Below are 19,848 nucleotides of genomic sequence, written 5' to 3'. Positions count from 1 at the left end.
GTTGACAGTATGCAGAAAAGTACCTCATTCCTATGGTAAAATACGGTGGTGCATCCTTGATCCTTGTTAAGGTCAACTGCATCATGAACATCATAACCAGTCCCAGGACATTTGACCCAAGAACCTGGTTGCCTCTGCCAGGAGGCTGACACTTGGCCACAAGTGGATCTTCCAGCAAGGCAATAACCCCAAGCACACATCACAATCCACCAAGAAATGGTTAATTGACTACAAAATCAACATTTTGCAATGGCTGTCTCCGGACTTGAACCCAATTGGTTTGAATTGAAGAGGGCAGTCTATAAGAGCAGACAAAGGATATCAATGATCGGGAAGGATTCTGTATGGAGGAATGGTCTAAGATCCCTCCCAATGTGTTCCCCAACTCATAGAATATTTGAGAAGAATACTGTGTTATCCTTGCAAAGACTGGGTGCTGGAGTACTGAAAACAGGAATTCAAAAAGTGTTTATATTTTTAATCTATTTCTTTATGCTCTTGTATTAGTATAATTCGTTTTTAAAAATAATATTTGTGTTTTTGTATAATAGATTTTTTGCTAATAATTATGGACCTGACTGTATGAAATGTTAACATATGTGCAGGTAATTGATGTGCATTTAGACGTTACTGCTAGATACAGGGGATACAAGAAGGTTATACAACAAGGTCATTTTTTTCTGTCGTTATATAATTGGAAATATAGACTCATTAACATGCACAGAATTGTTTGAACGTCATCTATAGCGAAAAATCATAAAATAGCACTGCTTTCTGTTATACCAGACAGGAGAAAAAGCTACTCATTATGCAAGTCCTGTCGCTTGAAAACAATTACTTCAGTTGCCTTGGGACTGCACATGCACAGCGATAACAGAAAGGCTCTTCATATGAGATGTAAGAAAATTAACATTTGAAATCAATGTAAACCAACTGATCTATTTTGATAATAAAGACATTAACATATGTTCCTTTTTTTTGTTCACTCTTGTCGCGCCAAAGAAATCAGCTTTGGACGTGGTTTCTGACAATTTAAATGTTCGCTTTATGTCATAGCATGTGAACAGTCAAATGACTAATATACAACATGGGCCATACTTTGGTATGACAAATAATTGACAGTTCATTGAGACTAAACCAGCTGCTTTTGAAGTCAAAGACAGTATGGTTATTTTGAACTTTACGTCCTAGTACCACCTGCCTCTTCCCATGGCCAGACCACAGTGTTGTAAATGATTAATCCTGATAACAGTATGGAGACACCATATGGGCACCATTTTGGAGGCGTGAGTGAGGAAGGCTATAAGAGTTCACTGCCTTTGTTCCATCCCTTCTGTGGATGAGACTGACTTCTGTCAACATGACTACCCCTCTGTTCACTGCTCTGTCCTTCCTGGCTGTGTTGGCCCTTGGGTCATGTCTAGCTCTCTTGCCTGAGGAGCAGCCCTATGTGGAGCGTGCTGGTATCCAATACAGCGCTAGGCCTTACACCTCCCTCCTCACCGTGCCCAATGGAGAGCAGTTTGGGAACTGGACCTGGCCCGAGATGTGTCCCGACAAGTTCTTCGCCGTTGGGTTCATGCTCCGGGTAAGCAAGGGCTCCTTCATACATTTCAAACACATCCACCAGTTTGGATAGCATTTCTTTCAGTTAGTCAATTCAGGGATTAAATTCCAGTCCCCTGTGGTCAAAAAGCCTATTTTCAAATAGCCCATTTATTTAAAAAAAAAATGTACACAATTCAAATCCTAAATTTGATGTAATCAAAATGTATTTGTGGTGTTGATCCGTTACCAATCATGATCAACACATTTGTGTATAACGAGACCATTCTTCTGTTTGAGCTAATGCTAGCATATGTCCATTAACCTTCTCTCAGGTGGAGTCCGAACAGTACGGTCTGGACGATACTGCCCTGAATGGCATTCGCTTGATCTGCGCTAAGGACGAAGATAGGAGCTTCTTGTACACCATTGAGTCTCACACTGGATTGTATGTACAGACGAGAACAACATGCCTCATATTGGCCTATCACATTGCTCAATGTAGACACAGTTGGAAGTAATCATATCCTTTTAAGATACAGGTTTAACTGTAAAAGCGCATTTCAAACTATAGTGATGACATGTGACTCGACACCTAGATTCGGTCTTATGTAGCAACATTTGAAGTGTTTTTTTTTTTTTTTTTTTTTTTTTTTTTTACATGGGTAAAAAGTAGAGACTCAGAGCTTCAAAATGGTATATCATACACTGCATTTTTGAGGAACAATGGGAAAGTAATTCTGCTTTGATAGTTGATAAAACATTTATCGGCCCTTTTTTGTTGTTGTTGAGAAAACGGCCTATAAATGTTTTGCTGCCTACTGGAGAGCGCTCCTTTGTCTACACCCATTCAGCATTGTTCACACCCTCTTAAACCAGCCCCACCCATTTCTTTAAGGATTCACATGTGAGGCAATGTGCTAAACAGTGAGTCGTGTACTAAAGATTAAGACTAAATGTGGTCAAAGTAGTAGCCTACAATAAGGAAAAATTCCAGGTTAACAAAGTGTCCAGCTAAAAACATTTTATAAATGTTAGATCACACTTGCCTAAATTGATGGGTCATGTGAAAGAAATTCTATAACCCCCAGCCACATCCAGTGGTGAAAAATGTACAAAATTGTCATACTTGAGTAAATGTGAACATACTTTTACTTCAGTCATTTTCTATTAAGGTAAGTCACCCAGTAAAATATTACTTGAGCAAAAGTCTAAAAGTATTTATTTGGGTTTAAAAATACTTAAGTGCCCACCAGCACCGTACCATCCTCCAGTCCAATCAGTTGCGGATGTTGACCCCTGTCACAGTGCTGTCCTTCACAACACCAGCAGTCTGACAGTGTTCATTCTGGTCTTTTGAAAGCGCTGTTTGATGAGGCCAGTCTGGGTCCAGACTGTGGTGGAGCTTGTGCTTGGTCCGCCTGGCACAATACCAGAGCACAAACTTGTTCTTGATTTGGCCACTGCAGTTATCACAATTCAGGTCCACACGTGTTTCCCCAACTCCGTAGTTGGTGAAGAAATGGTGCATGTAGTTGATGATTGCGCTGCTGCCTTTGCTAGATGACGTGCCTTCATCAATCAAGTAGTTGACTTGTGGTGGTATTCCTTCACAGCAGACACCAAACAAGCCACACTGGCGAGGAGTTCAAAGGTAGATGGGACCTGGCTACATAGTCAGAAGGATAGTGCACCGGCAAACAACAAAATAACATTAAGATAAATTACAATTAATTGTCTCAGCCCTGTCAATCTCTTTACACATCTCAGTGAAAGGTATTTGCCTGCCTCCCATATATATTGTGTATATCTATCCATCTATGTCCTTAATCAGTATTAAAGGAGGAAATGTTGCTTACCTGTTGAACAAAATCAAAGCTGTAATGCATCCTGGTGTTCATCCTGAACAACATGTCTCTTATCGTCCTTGTCACGAAATGTCGCCAAGCCAACCGATGGCCAACCGATGCTGTTATTTATCTGAGTATGATACTATATAGTACTGGCGAGCCAAGATAGCCATTACTTACTATGCACTGTATATGCATGCTACCGAGTGATGCTTAAGTAACATTACCTTGGTCTTGTATAGAACAAACAGCACACAAAACAGACCTATTTCAGTAAATTGACTTATCAGTTGAACCCTGCATCTTCAAACTGCAGTGATATGTTATTCCATGTCCTGTTTCTACTCCCTACATATCATGTGCCTCTTTTCTCTGTCTCACAGCTATGGTCAAACCTAATTCCAGACTGCTGTGATGGTGAAATAATATTCCATGTCGCGTATGCCTCTCTCTCTTCCTCTCCCAGCTTTGGTGACTGGTCGGACCCTCAGTATTGCCCCAGGGGTGTGCTAACTTCCTTCCAGCTGCGTGTGGAGCCCCACCAGGGTCTGTTCGGTGACGACACAGCCGCCAACAACGTCAGGTTCCGCTGCAGCAGCAACCCCACCCTCACAGGCGCCGGCCTGGACTACGGCGAGTACAGCCTCTGGAGCCAGGATTGTGGCGATGGAGGAATCTGTGGCATCGAGACCAAGATGGAGGAATACCAGTACGGTCTGGATGACTCATCTCTCAATGACGTGCGCTTCCACTGCTGCGCCAAACTCCAGCAGGTGAGAGAAGATGGTTTATCATAGAGTGGTTGAATGAGTTGGTCTTGTGTATGATATTGATGTCATGGCAGCTCTGGAACACCTAAAGTACATCACTCATTTTCTAACCCTCTGGTGTATTTCTTGTCGTGTCCTCACAGTAATCATCTGAGGGAGATACCTCTTCTGGACCAACCAACCGGCCCAGACCTGTCAACACACAGGCTCTGACCCATGGTCCATTCAATCCAATCTACACCCAATATCTGAATCTGCCACTGGTTAAAACCTAATAAATCATTCAACTGTCTCTTTATGGCTCCTTTGTTCAGTGAGGCTGAAACAAATGACATTAGCTCCGACTGAACGTAACCCACTCATCAGAGCTGAAGGACCCCTCTAGATCACTCCACAATACGCACTGAAATCCTCATCAGCATGAGAACAGCATGTTTTCATAGAGCGTCTCTAATGACCCAATAAACTCAAAGCAAAGTCATAACAAGTGTGCACAAAATGTAGGTGCTGACACACGCATTTCTCCTCCTGGAAAGGGAGCTAATTAAGAAATGACAAGGGTTATTAATTAATTTACAGGCCTGACGGCATCCGATAAGACGGTGATTGGCATACACAGAGGTGCTTGTGTTTAGTGTGTGAGTGGGTAATCTGCAAAACGCAGTGTAAGTGGAGAAAAAGGACCATGTGACTTTATCAAGCAGCGCAGCAATGGTTATCACCAGCTACTCAAACATGAGGCAATGGAGGCATACTGATAATGACCCATAATGCACTAATCTGGAGTTTCTCTTTCATGCTAATGAGTGACCTTCTGGTGAACTCAAGTTAAGTTCAAACTTATTTGCCTCTTGGTACGCAATACTTTCATTTAGTGTGGGTTAGATTAGAGTGATAGGTCGTCTATATAAACTCAGTAACAACAAAAACAGTCCCTTTTTCAGGACCCTGTCTTTCAAAGATAATTAGTAAAAATCCAAATAACTTCACAGATCTTCATTGTAAAGGGTTTAAACAATTTCCCATGCTTGTTCAATGAACCACAAACAATTAATGAACATGCACCTGTGGAACGGTTGTCAAGACACTAACAGCTTTCAGACGGTAGGCAATTAAGGTCACAGTTATGAAAACTTAGGACACTAAAGAGGTCTTTATACGGACTCTGAAAAACACCAAAAAGAAAGATGCCCAGGGTCCCTGCTCATCTGTGTGAACGTGCCGTAGGCATGAGGACTGCAGATGTGGCCAGGGCAATAAATTGCTATGTCCGTACTGTGCGACACCTAAGACAGCGCTACAGGGAGACAGGACGGACAGCTGATTGTCCTCACAGTGGCAGACTACATGTAACAACACCTGCACAGGATCGGTACTTCCGAACATCACATCTGCTGGACAGGTACAGGATGGCAACAACAACTGCCCGAGTTACACCAGGAACGCACAATCCCTCCATCAGTGCTCAGACTGTCCGCAATAGGCTGAAAAAGACTGGACTGGGGGCTTGTAGGCCTGTTGTAAAGGCAGGTCCTCACCAGACATCACCGGTAACAACTTCGCCTATGGGCACAAACCCACCGTAAAATTAAAAGGAGATGCACTCCAGTACTTAATGCAGCTGTTGACCACACCAGATACTGACTGTTACTTTTGATTTTGACCCCACCTTTGTTCAGAGACACATTATTCCATTCTGTTAGTCACGTCTGTGGAACTTGTTCAGTTTGTCTCAGTTGTTGAATCTTATGTTCATACAAATATTTACACATGTTTGCTGAAAATAAACGCAGTTGACAGTGAGACAATTTTTTTTGTTGTTGCTGAGTTTATGTATGTTGATACTTTGAAAGGGTCCTTATAAGATGAAGTGTTTAAATGCAGACAAAATATGCATTTCTTTGCTGAGTCATGAGCAGCATCAGAGGGAGGTACATCCAACCAGATGAGCAGATGACTGGCATGACCACTAGATGGCAGTGTTATCTTAGAGGTGAATTGACATGTTTCAGTGGATGGATGGTATGACACAGGGGTATTCAACTCTTACCCTATGAGGTCCAGCGCCTGCTGGCTTTCTGTTCTACCGGATAATCAATTACATCCACCTGGTGTCCCAGGTCTAAATCAGTTCCTGGTTAGAGGGGAACAACAGGGGGAAAAAAGCAATGGTGCTGGCAGCGAGGTCCAGAGTTGAGTTTGAGGGGTGTGACAGAACCAACTAGATGAAAACCAGTAAAAATAACAGTATACACAATGTAGACGAACATAAATGATTAAGTGATCTGGTTGCGTAGACAGTTTGGGTGTCCTCTTACAGTTTGCAGTTGGGGCCCTCTGGGCACAGAATGATATTCCTTAAAATAACCTTTGTGTATCATTTTACAAATATAAAGATTTAGTCTGATAAATTCCCATCTTAATACAAGATTAGCAAAATTCTCCAGACATTCAGTATGCCACATTCAGCAGTTTTATCCCAAACCCAACTAGGTCTTAGTGGTAAACCCCATTGGCCACAGCGCTCTAGGCTGAAAGTACATTTATTCAATACTATAACTGCAGGCTGGAAATGAGGATTTTTGACACGCTCTAGTGGTCCACCTCATCCCCTTGGTCATTTAAGATCTATTAACGTTTCCTGTAGTGGACAACATGGAAATGATGTGGTTGTGGTTTCATAGCCCTCATTATAATGACCCTGTCCTCCCCGGGGCTCCTAGCTCTCATGATGTATAGATCACCCCTGACCGTGAAACTCTACGTAAATACGGCTTGCTTTCACAAGCACCATTACCATGATTTGTGAACACATGGGGCCCACAATACAGCAGCATAATGCCTATACATTTGATCAACTGTAATGAAAATGTAATACGCAGATACGACAGATTTTAAACAATAGTTGTGTTTTTTTACCCCTTGTGCTCCCTAAGAAAAGGACATTGTCCGTAAGCGCATAGCTACAGCACTCAGGTCCAACCTGATCCAACAATGGAGTCCTTTTACTGTAGACTGTGAGGGACTGACGTTTTCTGCATTTACCTCTTTACATTCTTTCAGCACTACAAAGGCCAACCTACAAGAGCCCCTCACTTGGGGGCCGATTCAAACCCGAGTTAAGCTTGTGTAAATAACATCTAAATCCCTTTTCATGCACCTTTAGCTCTATGGGTATTCTGACCTTGAACTTTTGAGAATAGCATGTTATTCAACCGCTTTTCGTTTTTGGTTGAAGATGAAAGAAATGAAGGCGTGGTGGATGTGTGTCTACAGAAATGCCGTATTCTGACCTTGACTTAATTCCCCCATAATTACACCACCTTTACACATGATGAAACGATGAATAAGGTCAAGCAACCTGTCGGTTCCAAGTGGAACAACATCTACTTTCTTTTTCCCCCGATAGAAATAACACCATTCTTCATGCACTGTAATTTACAAATTGATAAGAGCTAGGTAAATGAGTAAGCCGTTTGGATAAGGGGATTGTAATATATAAATGACCCTAAATATTTGAAAATCAACCAACTGGTGGCGGAAAAGAGATAAATGTGTGTATTAAGAGGGTTCTTTCATTAAATCCCATTCTGAACCAATTCTCTCAATATACACTGAATGTGCAAAACATTAGGAACACCTGCTCTTTCCATGACAGACTGACCAGGTGAAGGCTATGATCCCTTATTGATATAAATTGTTAAATCCACTAAAATCAGTCTTGATGAAGGGGAGGAGACAGGTTAAAGAAGGATTTTTAAGCCTTGAGACCATCGAGACATTAATTGTGTATGTGTGCCATTCAAAGAGTGAATGAGCAAGACCAAAAAGATTTAAGTGCCTTTGAACGCGGGATGGTGCCAAGCGCACCGGTTTGAGTGTGTCAAACTGCAACACTGCTGGGTTTTTCACGCTCAAATGTTTCCCGTCTGGATCAAGAATGGTCCACCACCCAAAAGACATCCAGCCAACTTGACACAACTGTGAGAAGAATTGGAGTCATGAGCCAGCATCCCCGTGGAACGCTTGACACCTTATAATGTCCATGCCCTGATGAACTGAAGCTGTTCTGAGGGTAAACGGAGGTGTAACTCAGTATTAGGAAGGTGTTCCCAATGTTTTGCACACTCTGTGTCTGTCGAGAAAATTTGAATTAAAAAGGTACACCGTATTTAACGAGTGTTTAGATAAATGTACTGAAAACCCTTTTTAATGAAAACGTCACAAGAAAATACACTGCTCAAAAAAATAAAGAGAACACTAAAATAACACATCCTAGATCTGAATGAATGAAATATTCTTATTAAATACTTTTTTCTTTACATAGTTGAAAGTGCCGACAACAAAATCACACAAAAAGTATCAATGGAAATCAAATTTATCAACCCATGGAGGTCTGGATTTGGAGTCACACTCAAAATTAAAGTGGAAAACCACACTACACGCTGATCCAACTTCGATGTAATGTCCTTAAAACAAGTCAAAATGAGGCTCAGTAGTGTGTGTGGCCTCCACGTGCCTGTATAACCTCCCTACAACGCCTGGGCATGCTCCTGATGAGGTGGCGGATGGTCTCCTGAGGGATCTCCTCCCAGACCTGGACTAAAGCATCCGCCAACTCCTGTACAGTCTGTGGTGCAACGTGGCGTTGGTGGATGGAGCGAGACATGATGTCCTAGATGTGCTCAATTGGATTCAGGTCTAGGGAACGGGCGGGCCAGTCCATATCATCAATGCCTTCCTCTTGCAGGAACTGCTGACACACTCCAGCCACATGAGGTTTAGCATTGTCTTGCATTAGGAGGAATCCAGGGCCAACCGCACCAGCATATGGTCTCACAAGGGGTCTGAGGATCTCATCTCGGTACCTAATGGCAGTCAGGCTACCTCGCCATGGAGGGCTGTGCGGCCCCCCAAATAATTGCAACCCCACACTATGACTGACCCCCCGCCAAACCGGTCATTCTGGAGGATGTTGCAGGCAACAGAACGTTCTCCACGGCGTCTCCAGACTGTCATGTCTGTCACATATGCTCAGTCTGAACCTTTCATCTGTGAAGAGCACTGGGCGCCAGTGACGAATTTGCAAATCATGGTGTTCTCTGGCAAATGCCAAACCCCCACCTGTGGATGTCGGGCCCTCATACCACCCTCATGGAGTCTGTTTCTGACCGTTTGAGCAGACACATGCACATTTGTGGCCTGCTGGAGGTCATTTTGCAGGGCTCTGGCAGTGCTCCCCCTGCTCCTCCTTGCACAAAGGCGGAGGTAGCGGTCCTGCTGCTGGGTTGTTGCCCTCCTACGTCCTCCTCCACGTCTCCTGATGTACTGGCCTGTCTCCTGGTAGCGCCTCCATGCTCTGAACACTTGGCACAGCTCGCATTGATGTGCCATCCTGGATGAGCTGCACTACCTGAGCCACTTGTGTGGGTTGTAGACACCGTCTCATGCTACCACTAGAGTGAAAGCACCGCCAGCATTCAAAAGTGACCAAAACATCAGCCAGGAAGCATAGGAACTGAGAAGTGGTCAGTGGTCACCACATGCAGAACCACTCCTTTATTGGGGGTGTCTTGCTAATTGCCTATAATGTCCACCTGTTGTCTATTCCATTTGCACAACAGCATGTGAATTATTTTGTCAATCAGTGTTGCTTCCTAAGTGGACAGTTTGATTTCACAGAAGTGTGATTGACTTGGAGTTACATTGTGTTGTTTAAGTGTTCCCTTTATTTTTTGAGCAGTGTATGTTGGCCAGCAAGTGAGAGGGTTTTCAGCAGTTGAATTACATTTATTCAGTGCGTGCAAGGTGGCCACACCTGCAAAGTCTCTTACACACCTGCATACGGGAAGTATGAATACCAACTGCTGAGAAGTGCTTAATAAATCAAAAAAGGAATAGATTTTCTGAGTCTGAATTGAGCCCTTAGAGCTGAACCTGTATAAAACATGTCTCAACTTGTTTTTCTCACTGGCCAATGTCATGTTTAACCATCCATGTGATTCTACAGTCTAATGGTACATTTGAGTGTTTATGGAATCTAAGACATTGAAGGTTGCACATAAATCTTTACAAGAGACTTCAAAATTGAAAGACCACTGATGAGTGAAATGTGTAGTGTTGGGTAATGATTTGAGTTTAGGAATCAAACATGGCAAAATGCATTGGTTTTCAAAATTCACCTAGAAACAGAAAACACCACAGGTGCACATTAAATATAAATAATTTTATAATATACAAATTGTACAGTCATGAACAGTAGGGATGTGGACATTTCCATGAAAATCGAATACAAAGAATACCTTTGTTTTTACAAACACTGCAGTGCGTGTCGGTAGCCGATGACCAAAGACACTCAACATTCAAAATGGCAGCGCAGGTGATGAAAACAGCAACATCGGAGATGAAACCTAACAATACAATTCCAGAGGCCACGAGCAAGCTAAAGTGACAACATAAAGAGATTGCCATCCTACTGTATCATGTTTCTGTCATTTCTAATCTGTTCATTTCACATCATAACACACAGGAAATGAACCCTGGAACACACATTTTGCACAGCATTATCAAGAACAATTGCACTGCCACTGACTGCTGAGCTTGAGACAATTATGGTTACATAAAGACAGGAAATAGTAGATTACCTTTTTTTCATGAGTGGGTTGGAGGCGCTTGTTCTAGACAAGGCTGAGGTTGGTCTACGTTAGTCACAGGTCTCCCTCATCACGGAAGGGTAAGTAAAACAACATTCAGCATAATTTAACTGATGAAGTGACAGATCCTGCTTCACTTTTCTCTCCATATCCTTGCTTTTCAGTATCAGGAAAAATGTAGTCTACCCACTCTCCCCAGAGTCTACTTATGTAAAAGCTGAGCAAATGTACAAATCACTAAACATCTCTTATCACGAGGGATGAGGGCATGGAGTTCACGACCCCCAGGTAATACAAACGGATACAGGACCTGGTGTCATTTGACCCAACTCTGTGGAGGTTACAGTTGTCCATGTTAATGGGTGTCCAACCGGAATGCTGTAGGTGTTAAAATACAATGATGTAAAGGCATGAGATCACCTGATAGTCCCTGGCTGTATTTTTCCACACTTTCCTACCATAATTTAATGTACATTGTACTTGAACAGGCAGTATTGTCTCAGTGTAAAATAATATACAAAGGAACAAGGATCACATATATATATATAAAAAAAATGTAAAAGACTCAAATTGGTATGAAAAACAGAACTGATGAACACATAATAAACAATGTATGAATAATGAAATATGACAGTCCTACATGATCTTATATCCGGGCAGAAAGCGATTAGTTTAAATCTAAAGAGAAACAATTACATGATAAGAACCCAATGGGGAAATCTGTCTCAGAGTCCAGGTAATCTCTTCACTTATCACAGAGGGGTGTTTTAGAATGCCATTTCTTATTCATAGTTGTCCTAGTCTCACAAATATTAAAACTGACAAGTAATTTCCATTATCTCTCTAGCGGTGACCCGCAAAGCTAAATAAAATATGTTGAATAAAACAAGTGCTTATTAAAGCTCATAATAGCCTAACGCGAAGTGTCGCTGGAGAAAACAATACCACAGATAATATCATAAAATAAAAAAAATATCCTGACTTCATATCAAGTCTGCTATTTGACAAGTGGGAAACTGATTTGTACTCGAACAAGTAGCAGCTGTGGAAAATCCATCAAACATGGTTCAAACATGACCCCTGACCACTTGGCCATTAGTAATGACCTCACCCCCACAGCATGGACCATATGGTGGAAAAAGTTGGCAATGATGACCCCATAGCTACAAATCCCCAATATGCCTAAGGAGGTAGCGAGGTCCAGTATGAGCATTAGAAAGCACACTTCAGCTAGCGTTAGCACGACAGAATACACTGAGCCTAACTTCAAATCAAAAACAGAAACTTCCCCATCAACAACACCTTGTAAAGCTAAATTCCTTACCTCCCCTCCCGTTCAAATCTAAAACAGAGAACACTGAACTTACCTTCATATTACCTTCAAACACTGATTGTGGCAACCCTCTCAGGCTATTACACTGAAACCACCTTGATATTTGTCAAACTTCTGACATTTCGACTTGACGATTTAGGCCCAGTATCATAATAAGGCTATCCTGGTCACAGTTTGGAATTCTATACAATACATCTTCCATTGAGATGAACATTTCTGAAAAGTCGGTTATTCAGAAAAATACCACATTTAGAAAACGACGACAAGCCTATATTCATCTGTAAACACAGGTTTCCACAGATTTTGCTTAGCAACTGCAGCACAAGAAAAATCAATCGCTATGAAAATCACAATCCAGATTAAGTGCTATTTGTTATTTTTCGAGGTGAGATTTTCCACTGTCAATAGCCACTTAAGTGGCCCCCATTATAAATGTATGACTTGACTGACACCCCACTGACAGTCCATTAGCCGGTTAATGATTTCTCCACACAGCATCGATGCAGCACCACTTTCAAATGGAAAGCAACATGACACCATGAAAGACTACATTATGATTTTGCTATGGTCAGAAATGACACCGTCAAGGGGGGCTTTTAAAAGCTTGAGGTGAAATATTAAAGCCAATGTCAATGAAAAATGGCAATTCGAACACAGCTCAATCGTTTAAAAATGATTCGCGCAATCATTTTGGTTTTTCTACTTCCTCTGTGCTCCGTTACCATCTTGAACATCCAGTCATGGCCCAGCCCATAACCTTACTAAGTACTTTTTAATGACCATTGATTGGAAAAGCTATTCAAATCAAACGTGTTTAAACTCTCAAAGTTGACTCAACATTTCCAAGTTTGGTTCTCATCACATTTCACTTCCACTCAGCCCACACACATTCAATGGAGATTTACTCTATTATCAAACACTTTACCTGGCTTGGATATTGACACATATGGAATGCAAGGTGAATGTATCATGTCTAGCATAAGAATCAGAGTGATTATCAGAATCATCTGTAGTACTTTACATTACGGGCTAAAAGTAAATAAAGTTCCATTCACCTTGCATTGGATTGCCTGTCGCAACAACAGCCACTACATTTCCCAGTTCTCCTCATCTAACACCATGTGACATACAGTAACTGTACCACTATGGTTTCTTCAGACCCAAGCTCCATTGGTCCCATCAACTTGTCTATTATATCCAGCGACTCTCGTAGTCTCCTCCGCATCATTCTCAGTTGGTACATTCACTATGTGTAGGTATAGAATCAGTCTCAGGCTGTTAGAGAGACTGGTGCGTGTCCATCTGTGGTAGAGATGTGTCCGTTGTGGAGAGATGTGTCCGTTGTGGAGAGATGTGTCCGTTGTGGAGAGATGTCTGCTGCAGAGGATAGAGTGACTACATGGTAGGAGGATGGTGCTGCAATATAGGCTGTTCAATGGTGACTTTGTGGAGCCCCTATCTCAGGTTATGATGTTTGGTAGGTACTTGAATGATGGGTAGGAGAACCCTTAGGTGTGATGTCTGAAGATGTTTACACATCAGACCTTTGACTCTCTTCAGGGCATTGATTGGTCAATTTGACCTGTCCATCCTCCTTTACTACCTTTTGCACCTCCTCCTGCACTACATGTTCTTCCTGGTCAGGTGGGTCTTGTTGCATGGCAACATTCTCCGTTTCTCCATTCTCTTCCCCTCCATTTGTCTCTTCCTTAGTCTCAACCCCATGTTCCTTCACTTCCATTTCAGCTCCTCCCCCTTTCTCCTCTTTCTGCCCTTGTTTTTTGGTCTCCACCTCCACCTCCGAACCCTTGGTAGTTTCGGTTTCATCATCAATTGCCAGCACATTTTCTCTCTCTCCCCATCTTTCCTGCTCAGTCTCTGCCCCTGCTCCTTCTCCCTCCTCCACTCTCCCATCTTTGTCACTCTTGTCATCTTTTCCTGCAGCTCCATCTCTCTCCTTCCCGGTTTCTACCCCTTCCTCAGTTTCTGCCTCAACCTTTTCCTCTTCCTCCACTTCACAGGGAGCCTCCGCCTCCTTACACACAGCCTCTACCTCCTTACACACAGCCTCTACCTCCGTCTCTTTCACTGTCTCCTCTTCGCTCCCCTTGTTTTCCTTCACGTTCCTGCTCTCTTTGACCACCTTTCCCCCGTCGTCAAGAACCTTGGACTCTTCCAGATCTTTCTCTGCTGCCGATTGCTTGTTTTTCTTCTTCTTCTTCTTCTTGTTTTTTGACACGTCTTTAACAGAGTTCTTGTTGGCCTTGCTTTTGAATATCAGTTTCTGAAAGACAGGATGTTTGTGTAAGAACGTTTCTAAACTGCTGTTCTATTGGCCATATTACAGACGGACAGACAGACCGTTGGAAATGGACATAATAGCAAACAAGGAAAGAACAAATTAAAATGATTCTCATTGTGGGGAATGAAATGGTCATTTCAAGGGAATTGATTGGTGCCTTCAGGGGTACAGACCAAACAAGAAAATATGGCTGCTAATATTTCTGAGATTGCCTCCATTGATCCTCTTTTAGCTGAGACTTACCGTATACGGAGGTAAATAGCATGTTACCTGCACACAAACATCCGCATTATCGTTCTCTGCTCGTCTCTGCAGGGTTATTGCCCATCAGTTTGGTTGCCAATGGTGACCAGAGTTTAAATTCAGGTCACAGGCAATATCAGCATTTGATTCATTCTAGATTTAACCTCTAGGTTAAATCTAGAGGTTATATCAGTACTATCTAGGGTCAAATGGAAAGTACTTTCTCAACATGCATTGCCGTAGTTACCACAGAATGGCTCATATCTCAAGAAGAAATGGGTTTAAATCACATTTGACCGGCAGTGTGCACATTTATCTATGCGAAAACAAAAACAAGTGTGGTATGGGCCCGGTGTGGTGAGGGATGATGTTGGCCTTGCAGCGCTACTCTGGCTAGTGAACAAGCTGCGAGCCGACCCACATGTGACAAGACAAACACTGAGAGGAATGAGAGGTCAACACACCTTGGAGTCCCCCCTCTTGCGGGGAAGGACAGGTCTCTGAAGAAAAACAACCTGCTTGGTGGCCAAACTTCCATCACTAGTGTAGAGGGAGAGATAGGGAGATGGAGAGATAGGGAGATGGAGAGATAGGGAGAAGGAGAGATAGGGAGATGGAGAGATAACAGGCAGAGGTGAATATGGATAGAGGGAGGTAGAGAGAATATAATTAGAACTGAAATACAAATAACTTTGGAAACCATAGCCATTTTCTTGATTGTTACTTTATTTGTAGAGGACAATGCCTGTACCATCGACCAAGAAATCCATGTCACACAAATCACATTGCCACAAGCTCTTTCAGAAATACTTGGGGTCATTTCAGAGCAAGGAAGAGAGGAATGGAAAATGCAGTTTGGTATTATACTGCTAAAGTTCCACATGAAGGGTAGACCTTATAATGGTTTGTGTGACTAGTATGGTCAGTCCTGATGCTATACTAATAGCTGACATCTATCACCGTGAGAAGTGAGTTACATAGCAGTGGTCAACCTCGATCATTCTGATTTCTTCCCTTTCTGTCCTCTTGTTAATACGAGAAGCCAAAAAGGAATTTGGAGCAATGATGCATGTCCACGTGAATATGTTCTATGCTTAGGAGAGAGCTCAGACACCAAGAGAAAGAGACCATGTTTACTGGCTTCCCCAAAACATGTTTGCCCTCATAAACTTCTCCAAAATAATCCCTGTCCATGCACATGTCACATTCTGTGTTAATTCATGGATAATCCATACAGTACAGACGACAGACGGATTAATCCCCCGAGGAGATTCTGTCATCAGTGGGCTTCCGGTCTCTCGTGCTTGCTCTCTCTCCCGTTCGTCTCTCGTCGTTCCATCTCACACGCATTAACCTTCACTCTGCTTCTCTCCTTCATCTCTCCATCCGACACGCACGTATCGACTCGGTTTCCTACTTTAGCCTGCTGCCACTAATTATCTGTCTGCTTCACTTTACTTCTCTGCCTCTTCCTCTTGTATGAGCTTCATGTCGGCTTTCTCTCTCCTTTCCCTTTTCCCTTCACTCTTTTGTATATCCCCTGATCTTCCTCTCCAGATCGCTCTCTCTGTCACTTCCTCTCTCGGAATCCCTCACCCATTAAAATAGATGTGCTCTTATACACACGGGGAAGAATCAGCTTCGAGTTATGATTGATCCTTAACTTGGCATATGAAGAACAACGGAAAGGTATGATAGGGTGACAACGGTATAGAGCTGGCTGCAAATCTTCCCCCAACATCAAATGGGCTCCCAGATCTCCTGTAGAGGCTTACTATCTAAAATAACCCCATTTCCCATCCCTTCCTCCTAACCCTGCATTTCCAATAACCTATTTTCCAGGCTGTCAGATTGCCGGACAGCTTCCTGCTGAACGAATGCGGAAAAGCCAACCTGAGTCCTCAGAAAAAGCCTGTTAAAGTAGAACGGAGCAGATCAGTTTGAAAATTACAGGCTCTTTGCTGCTACAGTCCTCTCATAGCCGTCTGTGTCTTGCTGCTACAGTCCTCTCATAGCCGTCTGTGTCTTGCTGCTACAGTCCTCTCATAGCCGTCTGTGTCTTGCTGCTACAGTCCTCTCATAGCCGTCTGTCTTGCTGCTACAGTCCTCTCATAGCCGTCTGTGTCTTGCTGCTACAGTCCTCTCATAGCCGTCTGTGTCTTGCTGCTACAGTCCTCTCATAGCCGTCTGTGTCTTGCTGCTACAGTCCTCTCATAGCCGTCTGTGTCTGCAGTACTGGAATAGAAACTTCATATACCAGCAACAAGACTTTCTTTGGTACAGTGATAGGGAACATGGTGTATCATGTTTAGTGGTTACCTGTGGTAATGTTAAGCATTTCTTATAATGGTATTATGAAGCACTTATCTATTAACAGTTACGATGTCCAAACTTCAGATTTACACCAAACGTAACATGTTCCATGTGGCAGAAATATACTGTACATTACCACGTGTTGATCAAAGAAGCCTTGAGTCCCGGTGGATGTTCACTTCAGATGCTAACTAGTGTGTAAGTAGGTCTATGCATAACAGACTCCGTGTAGACTGCTTCAGAGGAAGTGCACTTTGCCCATCCTCAAGACAGTATCCCAACGTGCATTAGCTTAATATAGTTGTGAAAATGGAAGGGTCAACATAATACAAGTGTAATGACTAAACTAATCCGTAATGGGTCAACAGCTATCGTTGCTGTGCACAAAGAGACGAGCGTTTCAGAGATGGAGAGAAATGAGCGTTGCTGTGTTGCTGTATCTAGGCCGGCCCTCTGATTAATTAGCCATGTTGCGCTGTTGTGTTGTTGCATTTTGAGAGAGAGAGAGAGAGAGAGAAGAGAGAGAGAGAAAGAGAGAAAGAGAGAAAGAGAGAGAGAGAGAAGAGAAGAGAAGAGAGAGAGAAGAGAGAGAGAAGAGAGAGAGAAGAGAGAGAGAGAGAGAGAGAGAGAAGAGAGAGAGAGAGAGAGAGAGAAGAGAGAGAGAAGAGAGAGAGAGAGAGATGAAAAAGAAGGGATGAAAATAGAGAGAGAGAATTAATCAGCTATCATCCGAGAGAGAGAGAGAGAGAGAGAGAGAGAGAGAGAGAGAGAGACAAGAGAAGATGGTAAACCTAGAACTGCAACCGTGTTGAGCTCTAAGCATATACTTGGAGTCTTCATAAGCATGACACGACACATTTCATGACTCCGACTACTAGCGGCAATCTGTAGTTGAAACAATAACAAAGCGTTCTCCCCACCGCTGTTTCAGGAAAAAGCAGGGGGATGGCGCTGGAGAAATGTTACCACTCAAATTCTATGGATGCAAGGACTGACCATCCATGATAGGAAAATGATTGTTTTAAACATGTTTTTAGGCTATACAGTGTTCGTTCACATTTACTTTGTTTTACAAACATTGGAGTAAAACAAGCTTCTATATTGGGTTCTGATGTGGCACGACAGTTGAACTAAGCTCACAAGACATTTATTGAAACGTTTCATTCTTAAAGGATCCAATCAATGGGCACATATTGGATTGGACGTGTTCTGACTTGGGTTAAGGATGAGTGCCTGTGACTGTGTGAAGTGGGGTTTCAGGTGGGAGACTTGGAAGTCATGTTGTGGCTGCTGATAGATGACGGAGTTGTTGACTGCTAGCGAATGTGTGCGTGCATAGTCCTCATATAAGATGAATGAGTCGGCAGAGGCTGAGCAGAAGAACCGTTACATTTCTCTGAAGGGATTTTCAAGTTACGCTCATTTGTGGGTTTAAACTGTCTCACACCACACGCTGTTACGTATGAACCCGCCATTTGGGGGGGGGGCAGTTATTATTTTCGTTGAACAACCTGTTGAGTTCTTCTGACCGATTGAGCTGTTAATTGACTAGTAATATGGGCTGACCACCGTTTTGTCTAAATGAGATGGGTGAGAGAGAGAAGAGAAAGGCAGTTTAATCTCCAGAGGGTTAATCAGGTTGAACAATCGATACCAGAGTTAGCTAACCAGGATATATGGTGGTCATTCAGGCCCGAACTCAACATTAGTGAGAGTGTGTTTTGGAAAGTGAAAGTAGTTACCTGTTGGTCTTGATGATGGGTGTAGGCAGCACACATGTGAGTCTCCAGCCGTACATGGCAAGAGACTGGAGCAGGGGAACATAGTCTGTCTTCACCTGCAGGCCCTAAAGAGAGAATACAAACACATTAATATTACATACTACTATACACATAGTGTTTGCATACACGTACGCTCAAGCACAGAGTAGGGCTGGCACAATTATCGTAGAATTAATTTTAAGAGAAGGGGGGACTCAACTTCATACTCAAGTAGATATAAATGACCCAACAGCAGTTTTTCATTTTTACATGAAGTGGGTAAAGTCATTTTACGAGAAGCTTCATTTCCAAAAGGTCTAAACTATTTGTTTTTGAGAGAGGGGTGTTACCAAAGCTGGGTTGTATTCATTATGTTTGTCGTAGCTATAATTCAGAGATGGATGATATAAATGACAATTATGACACTAAGCGTGTCCATTTGCATGACAAAGAATCGTTACACAAAGTTCCATAATTGTCACATCGTACGAAAGCACACACACACACGCGCACACAAATGTATGCATGCATAATAACATAAACCATTAAAACCCCATCAAAAGAGCCACGACTACCCAAGCTCTAGAACTATGAACTATGTATGATGCATACCAAAATACATGCATTTCTGTTAGATTGATTGCTGGTATGACAGTGTAGTGCACTTGGGATTTGGGTTAAAGACACACGCTCATCACACGCACACGTGCGCTAAATGCTTCTGCTCACACAAGAAGCGTATGTGGTTTTCCATCTCTTCTGCATCTGCCCTCACTGGCAAACCACAGCACGTGTCAGATATGAAAAGACACTCCTACAACATATGCATGCACACATTGTAGTGCTATACGGGCATCTACAGTACAGGCCGAGGGCAGTGGGTTCCAATCCAACAGATGGACAAAACAACTAGAACCACAAACAAGTCTTAAGCCACAAGCCAGCGAGAATTGGCCAGGACCCATTGTTCGAGAAACACTGCAGTAGGGTAGAGAGGGCTCTGTTGAAACTGTTATTTACATTGGCATTTGCCGTCCCAGCATCCCTCAGAAAATCCAGAGCTGTGAGAGCTGTGTTTT

At 42.7% G+C, this 19,848-nt stretch overlaps 2 protein-coding genes across 5 annotated transcripts in view; one reads left to right on the top strand and one right to left on the bottom strand.

Annotated features, from left to right (window-relative positions):
* Positions 1-1,321: 1,321 nt before the first annotated feature.
* On the top strand, positions 1,322-4,457 carry vmo1b (vitelline membrane outer layer 1 homolog b). The gene is made up of 4 exons (XM_035750932.2): positions 1,322-1,588; positions 1,881-1,993; positions 3,862-4,168; positions 4,309-4,457. Exons 1-4 carry the CDS (start codon positions 1,340-1,342, stop codon positions 4,309-4,311), a joined length of 672 nt encoding a protein of 223 aa, XP_035606825.1. The 5' UTR covers positions 1,322-1,339; the 3' UTR covers positions 4,312-4,457.
* A 5,915-nt stretch (positions 4,458-10,372) lies between these two features.
* Positions 10,373-19,848, bottom strand: part of LOC118367598 (raftlin) — a 63,457-nt gene continuing 53,981 nt past the window's right edge. For all 4 annotated transcript variants that reach the window (XM_052494255.1, XM_035751188.2, XM_052494257.1 and 1 more), the window contains 3 exons: positions 18,752-18,855; positions 15,161-15,236; positions 10,373-14,435 (listed from right to left, as the gene is read on the bottom strand). In XM_052494255.1, the coding sequence (XP_052350215.1) occupies positions 13,683-14,435; positions 15,161-15,236; positions 18,752-18,855 (933 nt within the window). In that variant the 3' untranslated portion in view covers positions 10,373-13,682. The remainder of the gene's footprint in view (positions 14,436-15,160; positions 15,237-18,751; positions 18,856-19,848) is intronic.

Source organism: Oncorhynchus keta, chromosome 34, assembly GCF_023373465.1.
Source record: "Oncorhynchus keta strain PuntledgeMale-10-30-2019 chromosome 34, Oket_V2, whole genome shotgun sequence".
NCBI classification, from domain to species: domain Eukaryota; kingdom Metazoa; phylum Chordata; class Actinopteri; order Salmoniformes; family Salmonidae; genus Oncorhynchus; species Oncorhynchus keta.
The sequence above is the reverse complement of the archived record's forward strand: the minus strand, read 5'-3'. Positions and strand labels throughout refer to the sequence as shown.

Bases quoted from the DNA above. Each gene is read 5' to 3' on its own strand.
- vmo1b (XM_035750932.2), top strand. From the start codon at position 1,340: ATGAGACTGACTTCTGTCAACATGACTACCCCTCTGTTCACTGCTCTG. The intron at 1,589-1,880 runs GTAAGCAAGGGC...ACCTTCTCTCAG, and splicing joins CCGTTGGGTTCATGCTCCGG to GTGGAGTCCGAACAGTACGG. The intron at 1,994-3,861 runs GTATGTACAGAC...TTCCTCTCCCAG, and splicing joins ATTGAGTCTCACACTGGATT to CTTTGGTGACTGGTCGGACC.